General features: G+C 36.1%; 1 protein-coding gene across 1 annotated transcript; it reads right to left on the bottom strand.

Annotated features, from left to right (window-relative positions):
* Window positions 1-6,715: 6,715 nt before the first annotated feature.
* Window positions 6,716-17,093, bottom strand: CA1 (carbonic anhydrase 1). The gene is made up of 7 exons (XM_028111136.2): window positions 16,978-17,093; window positions 16,097-16,294; window positions 14,246-14,364; window positions 11,754-11,849; window positions 9,560-9,622; window positions 8,561-8,716; window positions 6,716-7,023 (listed from the first exon to the last, which is right to left on the bottom strand). The coding sequence occupies exons 1-7, from the start codon at window positions 17,012-17,014 to the stop codon at window positions 6,907-6,909; spliced, it is 786 nt and encodes a 261-aa protein (XP_027966937.1). The 5' UTR covers window positions 17,015-17,093; the 3' UTR covers window positions 6,716-6,906.
* Between the last annotated feature and the right edge of the window lie 270 nt (window positions 17,094-17,363).

Below are 17,363 nucleotides of genomic sequence, written 5' to 3'. Positions count from 1 at the left end.
TAAAGGTCCCTTTTTATTCATGCTTCTCATATCTGCCTTTTCATCAGAGCTGGGTCAACTGGCCCACCTGACGCAAATTCAATCCTGCTCATCTCTAAAACTGATCCTGACTTTAAATCGAGGGAGAGGTAACCTGGACCTCCACACTTAGCCAGTGCTGTCGGCTGCTATGGGCTTCAGTTCTAGCAACTGCGGGTTCTGCCTAGGCTCTGTGTCTGAGTCTAGACATCCATAACCCAATTTTCCTAAGATATGGACAGACAGCAAGCTGCGTTATTTTACCCAGGAATTGAAGCCTGGCTCCTCAACCTCAGCTTTGATTTTGTGACCCTGTTCTGGATTTTCCAGCTGGTTCTGGATTTCTTTACGACATGCCATTATCTTGTGCTTAGTGTAGGTCTACTACTTTTTGTCTGCTGCCTTACCTCTTACATTTTTTACTTTGACAGCCAAGATGGCTTTTCACTGAATTAGGTCTATTCTCCTAGCGTATTCTTCATACCAGGAGACAAGGCTGACAATAGATTTCAAACCCTTCTATTGGGTTCCAACTTGTTGAAGTAGGTTGGTTTGTCCTGAAAGATAGGCAAATCTGTAGCTCCTATACAGGTAGTAAAACTTTCTGGATAAATAGTAAGAGGAAGTTAAGATTAAATAATTTTTTCCTCTGCCTTCCTATAGCAATTAATTGCATGTATATCAGTATATATTTAATTCTATTTTGGTTTACAGTTATTAACATGGATGTCTCCGCCAATAGATTATAAGCTCCTCTGTGATCGGGTCTATTTTTATCTATTTCTGCATTCCCAGTAACATTAGCATAGTGCTCTCCAAGTGGTAAACACATAGTAAATGACTGAAGAAATAAAGAAATTTAAAACCAGAGTTCATAAGATGCTTATTAATAGGATCAAGTATCTTATTTTCTTTATCTTTATTACACCATTAGTGTAATGCTATCCACATGGTAAAATACTTAGTATACATATGAAATAATAAATAAGAATAGAATTACAGTATCATTTTTCAAATGTCTGCATTAATAATGTTCATTTGTGATTTTTTTTTCCTGCATAGACATCAGAAACTGCTGTTAGACTGATTGTGCTTAATTTTCATAGATGATGTATTATGACTTTTTATAGCCAGAATAACTACATCTGTGTTCAAGTCAAATACACTAAGCACTCATTATATGCTCTAACTTTTTGAATTCTTCAAAGAGATATGAAGATGAGAGATAAGATGAATCACTGCCTTCCTGCTTTTTTTCTTTCACTTGTTCTTTCTGCAGTGTTGATAGTCTAAAGGAAGACATCAATGAGGTATTCAAGAATTATGAAACAAGACAAAAAAGAAGAGTGTGGGGATATGCTCTCATAGTGCTCTGTGGGCAACTCCATGCTAGGGAAGGCTTGTCATCAGCTGCAGGAATTCTACCGCTTAACTCTCCTTCCCTACATTGAACCTTGTGTTTCATTACATGATTTGAAAAAAAATTTTTTTTTAGTAGTCTCCATACCTAGCGTGGAGCCAGCGTGGGGCTTGCACTCATGATCCTGAGATCGAGAACTGAGCTGAGATCAAGAGTTGAATGCTTAACAGACTGAGCCACCCAGACACCCCACATGATTTTTGATAATAAGATTTATTCTGAAACACAACTTTAGCATTACTCATGAACAGACTGCACTACTTCATGCTCTTCCCAGCAATGTCTGACAGTTTTTATGTCCTTGCATCACTGACAACACTATGTGTTACTTAAAAAATATTTACTAATTTTATATGTAAAGAATCAGAAAGTATTGGGCACTTGGGTGGTTCAGATGGTTAAGCATCTGCCTTTGGCTCAGGTCTTGATCCTAGGGTCTTGGGATCGAGTCGGGCTCCCTGCTCATTGGAGAACTGCTTCTCCCTCTCCCTCTGCCTGCCACTCTACCTGCTTGTGTTCTCTCTCTCTCTCTATCAAATAAATAAATAAAATCTTTAAAAAAAAAGAACCAGAGAGTATTGTTTTGTTCTGTAGTTCTTTGATTACTAAGATTGAGCAGTTTTCATATATTTATTCATCATTTGTTGTTCTTCTTTACTGATTGCTTGTTCATATCTTCTATTTTCTCTTGGGAATTCAATTTTTATGTTAATAACATGTGAAAGCTTTTTCTACAGCAAGGCCATTGCTCCTGTGGATGTCACTTACACTAAAAAAATTTCCCCAGTTGTCGTTTGTTAAAAAGATTGTATTTATTTATTTATTTATGAGAGAGAGAGAGAGAGAGAGAGACAGAGAGACAGAGACAGAGACAGAGACAGAGACAGAGACAGAGCACGAGTGACAGGGATGAGCAGGGGGAGAGGAAGAAGCAGGCTTCCCACTGAGCAGGGAGCCGGATATGGGACTCGATCCCATCACCCTGAGATCATGACCTGAGCCCAAGACAGGTGCTTAACCAACTGAACCACCCAGGCGTTCCCCCACTGTCATTTTTATTTCCATTAATTTTTTTTACTATTGTTGGTTGACCTAGATATTTAAGTTTTTCATAGTTCAATCAATTATTCTATTATTTCTTGGTTTGTAGCTTTGGTGTTTTGAAGGTTTTTCAATCAGATATTTAAATATTTACCTATTTTTCTAGTATGTTGATTTCATTGAAAAATTTAACCACCTTGGATTTATTGTGGTATATGGATGAGATAAGGGTCTTTTTTTTTCCCTGAAGTAGCTAAATATTATTTCTGCGTGGTGTGATTCTGTTATGCATGTTTGATTTTGCTTACAACTTAGGTCATTTGTTAACATGATGGAAAATAACACATCCAAACAGCTTTACATGTGTCTGCCTCTAAAGGATATTAAAATACTTATTAATGATTTGAAGAAAGTATATTCTCTAGTCTTTGAGGGGTAAAAAATAAACTTAACTTAAGCCACTTAAACACTATTCCTCTCTGACATAATTGCTATTTCTACTTCTCATAGCAAAGGGATTAGCATCCCAGATGCCATTGTGAGAAACCTCTAGCAAGTACACTTGTGTTGTGAGCATTCCAACACCTTCAGACATGATCTCTTGTCCATCAGTTCGCTCTTAGTATAAAGATACTCAAGATACTTGTAAAGATACAAGATGAGAGTGTGCACATATCTTCCCCCCTAGTTTAGGGCTTTACTCTTTTTTGTGCTTTCCTTTTTAATTGAATTATAATTGACATACAATGTTATATTAGTTTCAGGTGTACCAACACAGTGATCTGATATTTTTGTACATTACAAAATGATCACTTTGATAGGTCTAGTTACTATCCATCATGGATAAAGCTAGTACAATATTATTGACTATAGTCTCTATGCTGTGTATTACATCCTCATGACTTATTTATTTTGTAACTGGAAATTTGTACCTCTTAAGCCCCTTTACCCATTTTCCCCAGCCCCTTGCCCCTCTCTCAGCTGGCAACCACCAGTCTGATCTGTGTGAGGGTATACACATATCTTTAAGACCCAAGGTACTCCATGAGTAACTTCTTTACTGAAATCAAGATTTGTAAGCAAAAATGCTTAAGGTCATTTCTCCTAACTTGTTTTAAGAATGATATATATATAAATCTTTTTTATTTTATGCATTTTCTTCTTAGCTTTATAAATGTGTCCATACAATTCTAGGAACATATAATGAACTGTATTCTTGTAGTAGGTTAAATATCCATATCTGTGTTTCTATTTTGTTATAGTAGACCAGTCCTGCAATAAATGCATTTATTCATTTATATCTGTGTGTGTGTGTCTGTCTGTCTCTGTCTACCAACTAAGATTGAAAACAGCCAAATCTAGTAAAAGAGTAATAAGGAAATCCTCATACAGTGTCTCACAGAGAACAGTGTGTAATTAAGCATTTGTTATTTATGGATAATCATCAAGATTATGCTCACAAAATAAGTATTTCCATATGTATTCATTGTCTTAGATACAAAGAATGTTGATGACTTTCAGAGTGATTTGGGGTCATTATTAATCTGATGAGATATTCTTCAACTGAATTTTTTTCTATGCTGTTTTTACTCTCATTTGTAAGCTTTTGTTAGTTTACTCACAATAAATGAAACAATTGACTAAAGTTTGAATTCTCTTTCTTTTTTATTGTTTTATATCTCTTCTGCAATGGGATCTCTACCAACTCAAAATAATATTTGTAAGAGAGAAAAACAACAAAAAGATAATTCATGAGCTATACTAGATATATATACATCATTCCATCTAAAAACTTGCTATAAAGAATGACATAGAAAAGCAAAAATAATTGTTAAATTAGGAAGAAAGTTCGAGAGACCTGGAATCCCACTGTAGTTCAACTTTTTTTGTTGTTGTTTAGAGCCAGAATCCTATCTGTGGTCTAGGATTGACTTTGTGATGGGGAAAGGAGCAAAGGGTTGAGTTTCTAAGTACTTTAAAACTCCATGCTAAATTTTGATTATATCTAATTAGTTACATTTTCAGGGGAGGTAGAGAGAAGTTTCATTGCTTTACTTACATATTCATAGGAATCTGTGACCACAAAATGGTGAAGAACCACTTCATATAAAGTAACCAGTTATAAGAAATAGAAATTTCCTCTTTTGAGTCATGTAAAAAAATTAAATTTAAAGAAGATGTTTATTTTCTTTCCTTTCATTTTCCCTAATTCTGCCTTTGATGAATTTAATGTTCTTAGAGTTATTTTCTAAAACATACAGAAATGAGCAATTTAGAAAATATCTTGGACTCACAAATCAGCAAAAGGATGCCATAAACGTTCAGCATGATATTTCTGAAGCAAGGGTAGGAGTGATGGGGCTGCATAAGACAGAAAATGGTAGGGAGTAGAAGCATCTTTCTACCTTTGAGCTTGTTGCTGGGCCTTTCAGCTGCCATTGTCATTCTGGATGATTGGAAGAGGGTCAGCGGCCAAACATCATGGAAAAATCACAAAATCCCTGCAGGATGTTCAAATCATTTACCTAAGTTGGCAAGGGAATAGGCCACACAGCAGGAGGGTGAGTCAAAGAAACATATGAGTTGCTTTCTCAGATGATCCAATGCCTTGTCCACATATCTTCTCTCAGCAGCTGCTTTTATCGGCTACTTCAGAGAAATTTGGAAAGCCCCCATAATGCACCTCATGAGTTCTGCCAAATAAATGAAATTCTGGCAGAAGCAGTAAGGGGAAGCATGCTCCCCAGTTGGCATTCAGCTTAGGGATAAAGTTTGATGGTCATCATATATCTTCGGTCACTTCTTTGCCTTCTCCATAGCAAGACTTAGAGATTTATATTTAAATTCTTAAGTTTAAGAATCCATTTTAACCTAAAAAATATGTGGGTCATTAAGTATTTTTCAGGTGTCTATTGTGAAATTTGTTTTTTTAAATTGCTCAATTTTTTCCCAGAAAATATTTTCAAAAACTGTGTGTCCTGAGCAGATATATTTTGCAGATATCTTTCTGCAAAAATTTTTTTATACCTTTTATACCTTAAGCAGATATATGTTTCAAATTAAATTCATATCCCTCTTTCTTTGGCTCTCATGATGACTTTTGATAACTTTAGAATTAAAATCCTTTCAATGTGACTCAGGCTTTCTCAGTATCTGGCAAATATATAGTAATATACACAGATTACTTTTGCAAAGAAAGTATGTTCTATTTATATAATGCTTATGGGAGCAGAATGAAAGTATTGTCTGGATCTATTACATTTTAATAAATAGGATTCTTTAAATTCTGGGCTCCAGATCAAAAATTCAAGTGAAGTCTTTTAGTATGGTTTTAACACAACCTTTATACAAGGCTCCTTCAAGAGCAATGAAGAATCTGTTTGATCTGTCTTTTTAAACTATGTTCATGTTTATTTAGAAGTTTTGACTGATTCTGTAACATTAGACAATACTAAGACATTGGAATGGGTACAGGCTTTGGTCTCTAACATGATTTCTTATATTTAGTCATGGAGAAGGAAACTAAAGTAAATCACAAGACTACATACTAGACACAAGATTTAAATTCTGGATGTAGAGATGGCTTCAGAAAGAACTGACTTCAAGTTAAGGGTACGTCTGATAAAAGATTATATGATTTTTTATATGATTCTAAGTCCAAATGACTCCATTGTTTTTATAAACCATTCACAGGTGAATTTTCTTCAAAAATTTTGAATTACAGATTCTCTATTCAAGCTCACCAGTTATGACAACGGGGGGGAAAACCATTGGCTTTGCTAATGGGAGGAGGAAAAGTGGAAGCAATAACTAGAAGCAACATCTTCCCATAGAAAAGATACCATTTTTATCACAGAGAACACAAATGATAACAATGTTGAGCCAGTAGAATAATATTAAATGCAACTGTCATCTTAGCTGTATATTTGCCTTCAAGAGTAAGAAAATGAATTTCTCAATATCTATCTCAAGCTGCTTTTAGGTTATTACATTTGAGGCAAAATAATATTGCAAATAAGGCACTTAAGATTTTTGAATGTACATGGGCCTGAAACGATTTAATATTTAAAAAAAACCAGAGTACATAATAGACAAGAAAGGGATAAAGTTATTTTACTGGTTCAACTAAACTGAATAAAATGGAAACAGACACAAATCCCTAAGAAATTATTCAGTATACTTTAATTGCAATTATAAAGAATTCTACAAAATAAACTGAATTTAAGCACAGGTTTTACAAGCTTATGGATTACTAATTGAGTTAAGCATTAAGAATAAAAATTAAAACTTCACTCTACAGATTGAATTTGCAGCTATACTGCCTTGCTAGTATTGAAATAAATGTGTTTCTTAAAAATTGTTTTACTGGATTATGTCCAAAGCAGGGCAGTGTTCCTCGAGGAAGGAGAAGTTCCTTCCTGGACCCATCAGAAGGAAGCTCTCACTATTCTGCCATTCAGAGGCTGGGGTGGCCGGTTGTTGTGCCTAATGGGGACAGCTTTGTCACCTTCAACAGTCGATAGAAGGCTTCGGAACTGTGCCAGCTGGGAGGGAGGATGAAATATTTAAAGAATCAAAGGCTATTAAAGTTACACAAAACACTGTATTTCCAGTATTGTTAATGCACTGATATTTAGAAAACTAAGTTGCTGATTGCAATGGTCTTACCAATGGGAAGGGAGGAAGTAAAAAAATCCCTTCACATTTATTTGAACTAGGTATTTGGTTTAGATTATTAATGATGGGCTGGATTAGAACACTAACTTTCTCAGAAGGTCAACTGGGCTACCTTGGGTGAGTGATGTGCTGCTTGTTGCCTCAATTTCCATAAAGTAAAATTACAGTAACATTGACTATATTCACTGTGCTGTGCCTTTTATCCCTGTGACTTATTCATTCCATAACTGTACCTCCCACTCCCCTTCATCTAGTATGCCCATCCTCCCACCCCTTCCCATCTGGCAATCATCAGTTTGTTCTCAGCATTTACGTCTTATTCTGCTAAAAATCTAGCCTGTTTGGAGGGACTTAAGCTGTGGCCGAAAGCTTATTTTGGGAAGCCACAATGTGTGATAATTTATCAGCTCTCAGAATAATCACTTTCCCACCCCAAAATACATTCCTACCTTTTACTGAAAACACCACTTTACAAAAAAACCCTGTCATTTAATGTAGACAGATTTTTAAGAGTTCCACAAACACATCATCTGGCCTATAAAACTATGGAGATGTAAAAAAAAAAATCACTGACTCCACCAAAAGTGAAAATAATGATTGCACCTGAAAAAAATTGGTGTGTCCTCAATATTTCAATACTAAGTATAGATTTAATATAGGTAAAATTTTATATGGATAATGTAGTATGAAGCAGACTCCTTAATACTGATAGGAAAAATATTAAACACTATCAGCTATTTACATTGGGTTGTGAAGATTAAATGCGTTAGTACATATAAGTTCTTAGAATGGTACTCAGCATGTAGCATATGCTCAGTAAGTGTCTGTTACCAGCAGGCTACGTACATTGCCTGTCTTATTGATTTGTTATGAGAATTGGCTGACAAAACCTATGTAAGGCACCTAATAAAGGGAGTTGCTCAATCAATAGTAGTTATTATCATAATTATAAACAATAATTAAAGACATATCTTGTTGGATAGCTAAGAACTAAAGCTTCAAAAAAGAACAAAATCCTTTGTCAACTCTCAGGGTATCTCAGTTGCGAAACATACTTCCCCAAAGTCTTAGTAGAACTTCAGTGACAATCTTTTCTTTGTTTCTGAAACTTTTAGGAAGACACTTAACACAGATGGATTTTTCCTTAATAAGGTGGAAAAGATAGCAAGAGTCAGAATCTCATGGTTTTTTTTCTATATAAAGTAAAAAGCAGCATTATAATACACATTTCTTTTTGATTATTCAATAGACCTATGTCAGAAATGAATTTTTTTCAATAGGAATGGAAAACAAACTCCTTAAAAATCTATTTGAAATCATAACATCCCCCATTAATACTATGAATTGACATGATATTACTGCTTTGCACTCCCAATTCCCACTCTTTCACCTTTGATACTCTACCTGTTCTGGGCTGATACTGATGGGGTCCTTACAGATGATCCAGGTTATACTCTCGTAAAGGGGAGGATGAGTCAGAGAGCCAGAGTAGGTCCAGTAATCCAGGGATGAAGGAAGGAGAGTAGATGGGTCAAAATTTGTGAATGGGGCTCGTTTGTTCTGTAATACATCATTATACTATGATTTAAAATACATCATATACATATATGACATCTATGTTATATTATCTTGGCATATATATTGTCTTAATATTTTAGCTGAGAATTTAACTTTTCTGCTATATATTATACACTGGTGTGTTTGTAGATATAAACAATAAAGGTAATAGAAGACTGAAAATTTGCTACACTCACATTTTGGCCAAATAATCTTCTTCCTTCCTCATTTGGTGGAATATAAGCAAAGATTAAAAAATTTTTAGATAATCTATCCTCTCTAAAAGATATTTCACTTCCAGAATAAAACCTTTACTGTTTCTTTAGGAATGAGGCCAGATACTGTTCCAGTGGCAAAACTATTATTGACATGCTTATTAGTTACGTTTTAGCCTTCTTTTATTTACTCATGTTCTTTTTTGATTGTTTATGAGTGGCATATTAATGGTATCTCAAAATAAGACCCTTAACTCCTGAATTTTTGTACTGCTAAAGAAACAGAGGTAATTTTCTTTGTGAAATGGGAAAAAAAATCACATTTTAGTTGGATATACTTTTTAAAGAAAATTTGAACGGCTATGGAACCTGTTCTTCTCTAGGCTAGTTCTTCTCATGCTGCTGAAGTAGAAAAAAAAATAACTGAGAAAAAGAAAAGAACAAAACAAAACAAATACCTGAGTCAGAGACCTTCTCAGAAGCAAGCAATATCTAAATACTACCTTGATTTTCAAATTGGTAGCTTTTGCTCTAGTCTTCCTACTCCCCACTTCAAATACATATTTAAATGATTTCAGTAGTTCTGTGGACTCTTGTTCTCTGACTTAAACAATGTCTTTAGTCTATTGACCTTGGTTTTAACTGTGTTTAGGGCATCAAGTACTTTCTGCAGTCTTGGGTTGGCCTGATCAACCTGGAGATTAAAAAAAAAATAAAATGTGAGTTAGAAATTGTTATAAAGTCAAACTATGTTTAGCTATTTTTTTTTCAGTTAAAAACAGTAAACTGAAGAAAGGTAAGGTATTTTCTCTCTGCTTTAGGAGAGGGAATTTTGGTGGGCATATGTCCTGGCGGGCCCTTGTCCTCTATAAATTGTTCGTAATGCATAACCACTGTCAACCTAAAAACAAGAAACCAGCTCAAGAGGAAAGCGTTTATTTGAGATCAAAGAATTGCAATTCGGGGTACACAGATTGGGTAGAAACCCAAACAACATTCTAATTACAGGACATAGACTCAGGGTTTTCATAGAAGAAAAGGAAGATCACGTAAGTGGTTTTTGAGAAGAGTTCATTGGTGCTGACAAGCGGGAAGGGATTCCTACTTTACTGATGGGTCAGGTGAAGTGGTCACTATGCAGAAGTTCACTTTTATCAGATCTCTCAAATACGATATTCTTGTTCTTGCTGACTTCTAGGAATGTTGGCAGTTTGGCCCAGTTCAAAGGTTCCAAAAGCAGGGTGTGCAAGGCAGTTCCCCTGAAATGGCTACTATGGCTCCATTTTAAAATGGTTCTGTGTGTGTCATATTTCTCAGCACAGAGAAAGTGGCAAACAAAAAGCTTGGTTTTAATTTAATATGGGCAAGATGCTTAAGGACATACAAGTCAAAATCCAAGAACTCGGCAAAACTGTGACATAAAATACAACCTTTTACTTTTGGCCTGTTTTATTAGTTATAATTGGTACAGTGTATGGTGTGTTGTAAGTGTTCAATAAAGGTTAACTAGAATTACTATAATTCCAAAAGTTAGGAACCTGAGTGTGATATTTATCATAAGAAACATGTTTATGACACAGAGCTCCTGGAACCCTTGGAATTTCCGAAGTGAAGACGGCGAGATAAGGGTGTCTTTTGTTATGTTAATTAGGGTACTTTTGGACTGAATCTAAGAATGAGGGCTGGTTGCCCGGAGAACCAACCATGTGGTTAGAGGGTTGGAACTTTCAATTCTACCTTCAGACCTCTGGGGACAGGAGAGGAGACAGGGGCTACAGCTTGAATGAATGGCCAATGGCCAATGATTTAATCAATCATGCTTAAATAATGAAGACTCCATAAAAACCCAAAAGGACTGGGTATAGAGAGTTTCCAGATTGGTGGATTCAGGGAGATACAGGGAAAACATGTGCCTCCACAGGGCAAGGAAGCTCTTTGCCTTTCCCCATACCTTGCCCTATGCATCTTTTCCATCTGTCTAGCCCTGAGTTACACCCTTGTATAATTAACCGGTAAGTAGAATGTTTCTCTGGGTTCTGTGAGCTGTGCTAGCAAATTAATCAAACCTCTTCAAACCCAAGGAAGAGGTCAGGGGAACCTCTGATTTATAGTTAGTCAGGCAGAAGCCCAGCTAACAACCTGGGCTTGAGACTGACATCTGAAGTAGGGTGGGGGAATTGTAATCTTGCAAATCTGAACCCTTAGCCTGTGGAACCTGATGCTATCTCTGTGTAGACAGTGTCAGAATTGAGGTGAATTCCTGGACACCCTCCTTGTGCCTAAGAGTTGCTTGTTAGAGGAGGGGGGTGGGTCACTGCACATTGGAATTTGGTGGGTAGAACCCAAAAGACGCAAGTATACCCAATTTAATAATAACTTCCCTACAGAACTTTTCAGGGACACTCTTAGAGAGGATTTAAGCAACATCTGCCATTTTAAACATTAACTGAACTTTTTTCATGGAACAACGATCTTCTTAATATTTTTCCCTGATGATACATTAAATTGATAAATTCCTGAACCTATGAAGTAGGAAGTTTAGAGGAAAAGCAATTTGGAAAATCTGGAAAATAGAAATTCCCTCCCCCTCCAACACCTTCCCATTCTATCCCTACCTGAAACTTAATTCTCTCTTAAAAAGGGAAAAGCCTAGAGAAAACAGCAGCAAAGTACTAGGGAACTGTTTGCTCACCTGAAGCCATTAGTAGAAGGGAAAATTTTAAAAAAGAAAGACTCAAATATCTTTTTGCCTTATTTTATACTATTTTGGTGTTTGATTGGTAAGAAGTAGTGTTAGCCCAGCTCTGTAACTCTCTGTAACTCACCTTCATCAAAACACCGATAATTGCCAAACCATCAGCCTGTGGGACAGCTTCAGCAAAGCTGGAGTACTTTGCAGAATTCCAGTGAACCAGGTGAAGCTGAAAATGATAATGTGGTCAATTAGTTATTTATACCATTGTGAAGACAAAAAGTTATAAGTTAACTTGTTAATATTAGAAGATGTATCTTGGCTTAGGTAACATTTATATGAACCTTTATCCAGTGGGTAGGAAAGGCTATGTTCTCACTCTTAAGAAGGATTATGTACATTGGGTAGAGCAGGCCATTTGCAATTTCCACGGAACGAGTGAGTAAAATTTCTTTTCCCAAAATATCACAACTATTTATTATTACTCCTTTTTAAAAATTGCTTTGGTATGAAAAGATCAGGAATTCCAACTAGTTTTCAACAAAACTGAAATAACTTCTGTCAGGTGAGGTCCTTTTTAGTAACTATTTATAGGAAGGGGTTCCTGGACAGTCTAGGAGTCTTGGCCAAGAGCACATTTTCTCAAGCACATCTAGGCACCTGTCAGATCATTATGTCTAGCCTAACTTCCCTATGGAACTCTAGATCTGAATATCCAATATGATATAAGTCATCTTGATATCTTCTTGAATATCCCCACATGGATATCTAACAGGTATCTCAAACTTAATATGGCCAAAGTACAACTCTTGATTTCCTCCTTGCCAAATCTGTTTTATTTTCCCATCTTTGGAAAAGGTACCACCATCTACCTAATTGCTCAATCAAAAAGTACAATAGTTATCATTAATTTCTTACTTTCCCCACTTATCAACAGCCATCTCTCAGCATATCTCATAGATTATACCTCCTTACTTGGTTCACAACTTCAAGTCTTTGCATTAGTTGCTGATTTTCTTTGGAATGTCCTTCCCCATAATCTGTCAATGGCAACCTTTTGTCTTGAATTAGGGCTGAACACAAATGCCACTACAGAAAGAATACTTTTCTGACCTCCTGGTCAATCATATCACTTTAAAGTAATTAATTCTCTACATACCACTTACTTAATCTCTCTCGCTTGCTCTCTCTCTCTCTCTCACTTTTCCTTCTCTCTCCTCCTCCTCCCTTCGCCCCAACTCCTGCTCTCCCCCCAATCCTCCCTCTTGTCCTCAATTGCATGTTGAATTTTGTGGCTAAGTGCCTCTCATCTCTAGCCTGGATTATATTTATTTTTCTTAAATTAGATGAGGAGATCACTGACTTAGATTTCTTAGATGCAACAAGATCTGCCTCTAAAAAGATAGTATTAATTTAGGCTCCCAGCCCATTTGACTTTAGTCTACTTTCAATTTTTTGAGGGAGAAATGGGAAGAAACATTTAATGGGTTTCTGTAGTATTAAAAGTTATTAGCCAAGCTTTACAATGTAACATAAAGCCGACTATATTCGTGTAAAATTCCCAAATCTTCTATTAAAATAAAAAATGCACATACCCTGTAACCTAGCAATCCCTCTTATAAAAACATCTGCCCCACTTATGTGCTTTCACTAGTGCATAAGGTGTATGTACAGATGTACTTGTTGAAGACATTTTGGTAAAAGTAAAAAACCAATGGAACAAAAAGCAAAGGGCATTATAATTGTCCATCAGTGGGGGCCAGTTAAATAAATTCTGATATATTCACACATTGAAATAAAGTTAAAAGAATGAGGTAGAATTAACTCTATTGACTTGGAAAATGATTATGATAAATTAGTAAGTAGAAAAAAGGCACAAAACTACATGTATTACAAATTCATTTTGTGAAAGTCAAATAAAAAGTCAGCCTGTATATATGGGTACATATATATTTTATATTCATACATATATAGAGCAAAATTTCTTCTCTTTCAATCTCTCAGATGCTTTGTTGACAGTTTGATATAAATATTCTTCATTTTTCTATGTATATACAGACAAAATATGATCCTTGAGAAGGATCATAAACTTCCACGTGAGGACAGTTCAAGAGGCTGGAGGTTGGTGACCTGCAGCAGGAACAGACCCTCATTTAGGTGCGTGCCACTCTGTGTCCGTTCCTATGATTAAACTCGCACTCTTGGTAGAGTCTTACTGAAGTGTTCCAGCCTGCCCACACCTGGGCCCCCGGTGTGTCCAAACTTGACCATTTAAATAAGAAGCAAATGGTGTGGTTAGTTTAGAGTCAGAGCTTTAAAGGAGAGCAGCACCTCCTCTTGAGGCTAGCCTGATGTTAAGGTAACCGTTTTTGAGCCATTTTGAAGACAAAGATGATTTTTGGGCTCAAGAGCTCAACTCCAAGTTGCCTTTTTCATATGAAAAATTTCCTTCTATTACCCCACTTGGTATGTATGTGTTTGATTTTAATGCGGCCTGGGAGTTCCTTATAGGGATGAGAATGCTCATTCCTTTGGAGCCATTATAAGGGTGATTTATGTAATAAAGCAGCTGCTTCTGAAAATAATTCTCAGTGTAATTATCTCTTGCTTACTGAGTTACATTACCTCTGCAGAATATTTGACTCCATCCACTGTGTGTTCAGAACCATAGTCATTTGTGCTGCCCCAGTGAAAATGGAACTGACAGAGCCTATAGCTTTCAGAAAGAGGACCACCTTTCAGCACTAGAAGAAAAAAGGAACTATTAGTTTTATGATTGTAAGCTCTTGCTTATCTTTGCATTTAACATAAGCCAACGCTAAATTGGATTAAGTAGAACTGAAAACAAACACTAGTGCCAAAATTTTTTTCTTGTTGGATTTCTGCCCCCACATCCATGATGATGGTATTCATTGTATAGTGTGTCTCTGACCATTGCATTGAGTTATATACAGTTCTTAGCACATGAGCTGTAATTTTATCTTTTTCTTTTTCTTTTTTTGTTTTTTAAGTGGACTGCATATCCACTGTGGAGCTCAACATGGGGCTTGAACTCACAACCCTGAGATCAAGACCTGAGCCGAAATCAAGAGTCAAATGCTTAACCGACTGTGACACCCAGGAGCCCCTAATTTTACCTTTTTCTGTTGCCAAGGAAGTATATCGGAAGGTGAGTGAATTATACTTTTACAGGGCTTTCCTTGAATCTGCTTTAATGTGCAAGTTTATTCATTCATTCTTTCAACAAAGACTATATAGACAGTATGCATTAAGATCTTCAGTAATTTATTTTGAGTAACAAATTACACATCACATACTTTGTAACTAGTCAAGACACAATGAGTATCTTGACACCTTTGTTGAGAATGCCTGTCCAGGGACCAAGAGAAAGTGCCAGGGGGGCAATGGGGTCACTTTAAAAATTTTAACATTGAATGACTTTGTCATTTCCAAGAGTCTATGTAATCATATGATTAATTAAACACACATAATACCAGATCTAATCTAGTATTAACAATGGCTATAGCCCCAAAGTGCCGAAAATTTAGGCTCAGAACCTTGTAGCAAAGCGCCAGAACAAGTTTTGCCTTTTGTCAGTAGAGCTATCTTATGAAATTGTCATTTAATAAATTATTTAAGAAACATTTGAGAATCTTACCATGTAGCAGGAAATGTGGCTAAGTTCTGGGGTATGAAGAATTCAGTCACTACAGTTTAGTAGGGGAGGGGGAGATACATAAGTATACTTATGCACAGAATAAATCTTCCAAGATTTATGTAAGACTCATTTTCTTACTGGTACCCGAGTACTTTACAATGATAGAGTCATTTTTCTGGACACACAAAATACATTCTTCACTCCATTTCTCTTCCCTACTGTGTTCCTCCATCCTCATTCCAATTAGAAAATATTTGCCTTTTCAGTTTCTATATTCACTATGATGGCTCATTAGACCTTCTTGGAAAAAATACTGTTTATTCAGAGAGTGTGAAGTGAGTATACAGATATTAGAGGGACGCCTGGGTGGCTCAGTCAGTTAAGCGTCTACCTTCGGCTCAGGTCATGATCCCAGGGTCCTGGGATCGAGTCCTGCATGGGGCTCCTTGCTCGGCGGGGAGTCTGCTTCTCCCTCTGCCTGCCACTCCCCCTGCTTGTGCTCTCTTTCTCTCTCTGGCAAATAAATAAATAAATTAAATATTTTTAAAAAAAGATATTAGAGACCAGAAGAGATAGGATGGTGTCATGGATGAGAAGGGTTGAAAAAAGATGGAGCTGGGGGTTCCAAAAATCATCTTTACCACATGGGGGCTTTCCAGAAGTCCAAGATGCTTCACCAGATTGCAGCAAATTTATACACGTGCACTACACATGTGCACAAAAGACTGAGGATGGCATTTTGTGTTTCTTAAAGTCCTATTGTTTAAATTTTCCTAGTAGAGTCAAAGAAAATAAACCCGAAGGGTCTTTTGGCTCACCTGATCGGTTATCATTGTCCTCATAGTTTACATGGAAAGAATGCCCCACGTTGATAATTTCTTTGGCTGTGGCTGGATCATAGGAGACACTGATAGGTTTAAGAGAACTGTCATGTTTCGTTTCACTGGTTTTAATGTCAATGGGAGATTGCTTATTTCCATTTGCAATGGGGTACAGCTTGCCCCATTGTTCAGGACCTACCAAGGCAAACACATGCATACAATCAAAACTTCATCAAATGTTTGACTCCCAGTTTTAGGAGTGTAACCATCTCTTTGCTTACGAGACTATGATTTATTTAGGTATCTTAAATGGTATTCTGTTTAACTTAATGAAAATTCAGCATTTGAGAATGTACCTTTTCCTATACTATCCTATAAAATAATATATTTGTCAACACAACTATAAATATTTTACTATTAGTACTAGATTTCTTATATATAACATATATATATTATATACAAATATATATGTATGTATATACATATATGTTGTACACTACAGATATATATATTAGCACCCTCTCTATATATTATATACTACATATATATCTCTCTATATATTTTAGTACTCTCTCTCGCTATATATAGAAACCCACATATATATATAGAGAGAGAGAGAAAGAGAGAGAGAGAGAGAGAGATTGAGAGAGAGGAAGAGACAAAGAACACATTTTGTAGACAACTGTATCCCAAAGGACCAGTGCTAAGAGGACACGCGGAGTTATTATGAGTATTCAGGTCAGGCGATTCAAACCATTGACCTGTGCCTGTGCAGTTACTCTATTTTGTTTCATTTATTTTTAAAATGCTCAATACCCCTTTTATTGGAAAAGGCAATGAGCTATTATTTTGGTCTACATGAGCAGAAGAACTCTTACCGTTTTTGTCATCATATCCCCAGTCGGAACTTGCCATGATCTTCTACTTAGTTTTCTTTTTTGCAAACAAAGATAATACCTGGAATAACCGACGGCAAGCCAGCACGCAGTGAACAACAGAAACCACCACTTGTGGGTTTTTATAGGAACTTCTCTGCCTTTAATAGGCCACTATTTCATCATCTCTGCCTATCAGGAAGTATAGATAAGTAAAAAAAAAAAAAAAAAAAATGCTGTTGTAAAAAAAGCCCACAAAAGTCAATTCAGTTCCAATTGTTTTATTTTCTTATATTGTAAGAGAGAAATATCAAAACTGTAGGTTTTATAAAACCAAGCCCTGTTTCTCTCATGTTAGTAGATGATATGGCTGAATATTATCGTATATA

The sequence above is a fragment of the Eumetopias jubatus genome, unplaced genomic scaffold (assembly GCF_037043125.1).
Source record: "Eumetopias jubatus isolate StellerSeaLion01/CBP00866 unplaced genomic scaffold, mEumJub1_p1.0 scaffold_4, whole genome shotgun sequence".
NCBI classification, from domain to species: Eukaryota; Metazoa; Chordata; class Mammalia; order Carnivora; family Otariidae; genus Eumetopias; species Eumetopias jubatus.
Note: the sequence above shows the minus strand (reverse complement) of the source record. Positions and strands in the feature narration are given on the sequence as shown.

Coding starts and splice junctions, on each gene's coding strand:
- CA1 (XM_028111136.2), bottom strand. CDS start 17,014: ATGGCAAGTTCCGACTGGGGATATGATGACAAAAACG. Junction 14,365..16,096: donor GGACAATGATAACCGATCAG/GTGAGCCAAAAG, acceptor TTTTTCTTCTAG/TGCTGAAAGGTGGTCCTCTT. Junction 11,850..14,245: donor GAGTCAAATATTCTGCAGAG/GTAATGTAACTC, acceptor TATCATTTTCAG/CTTCACCTGGTTCACTGGAA.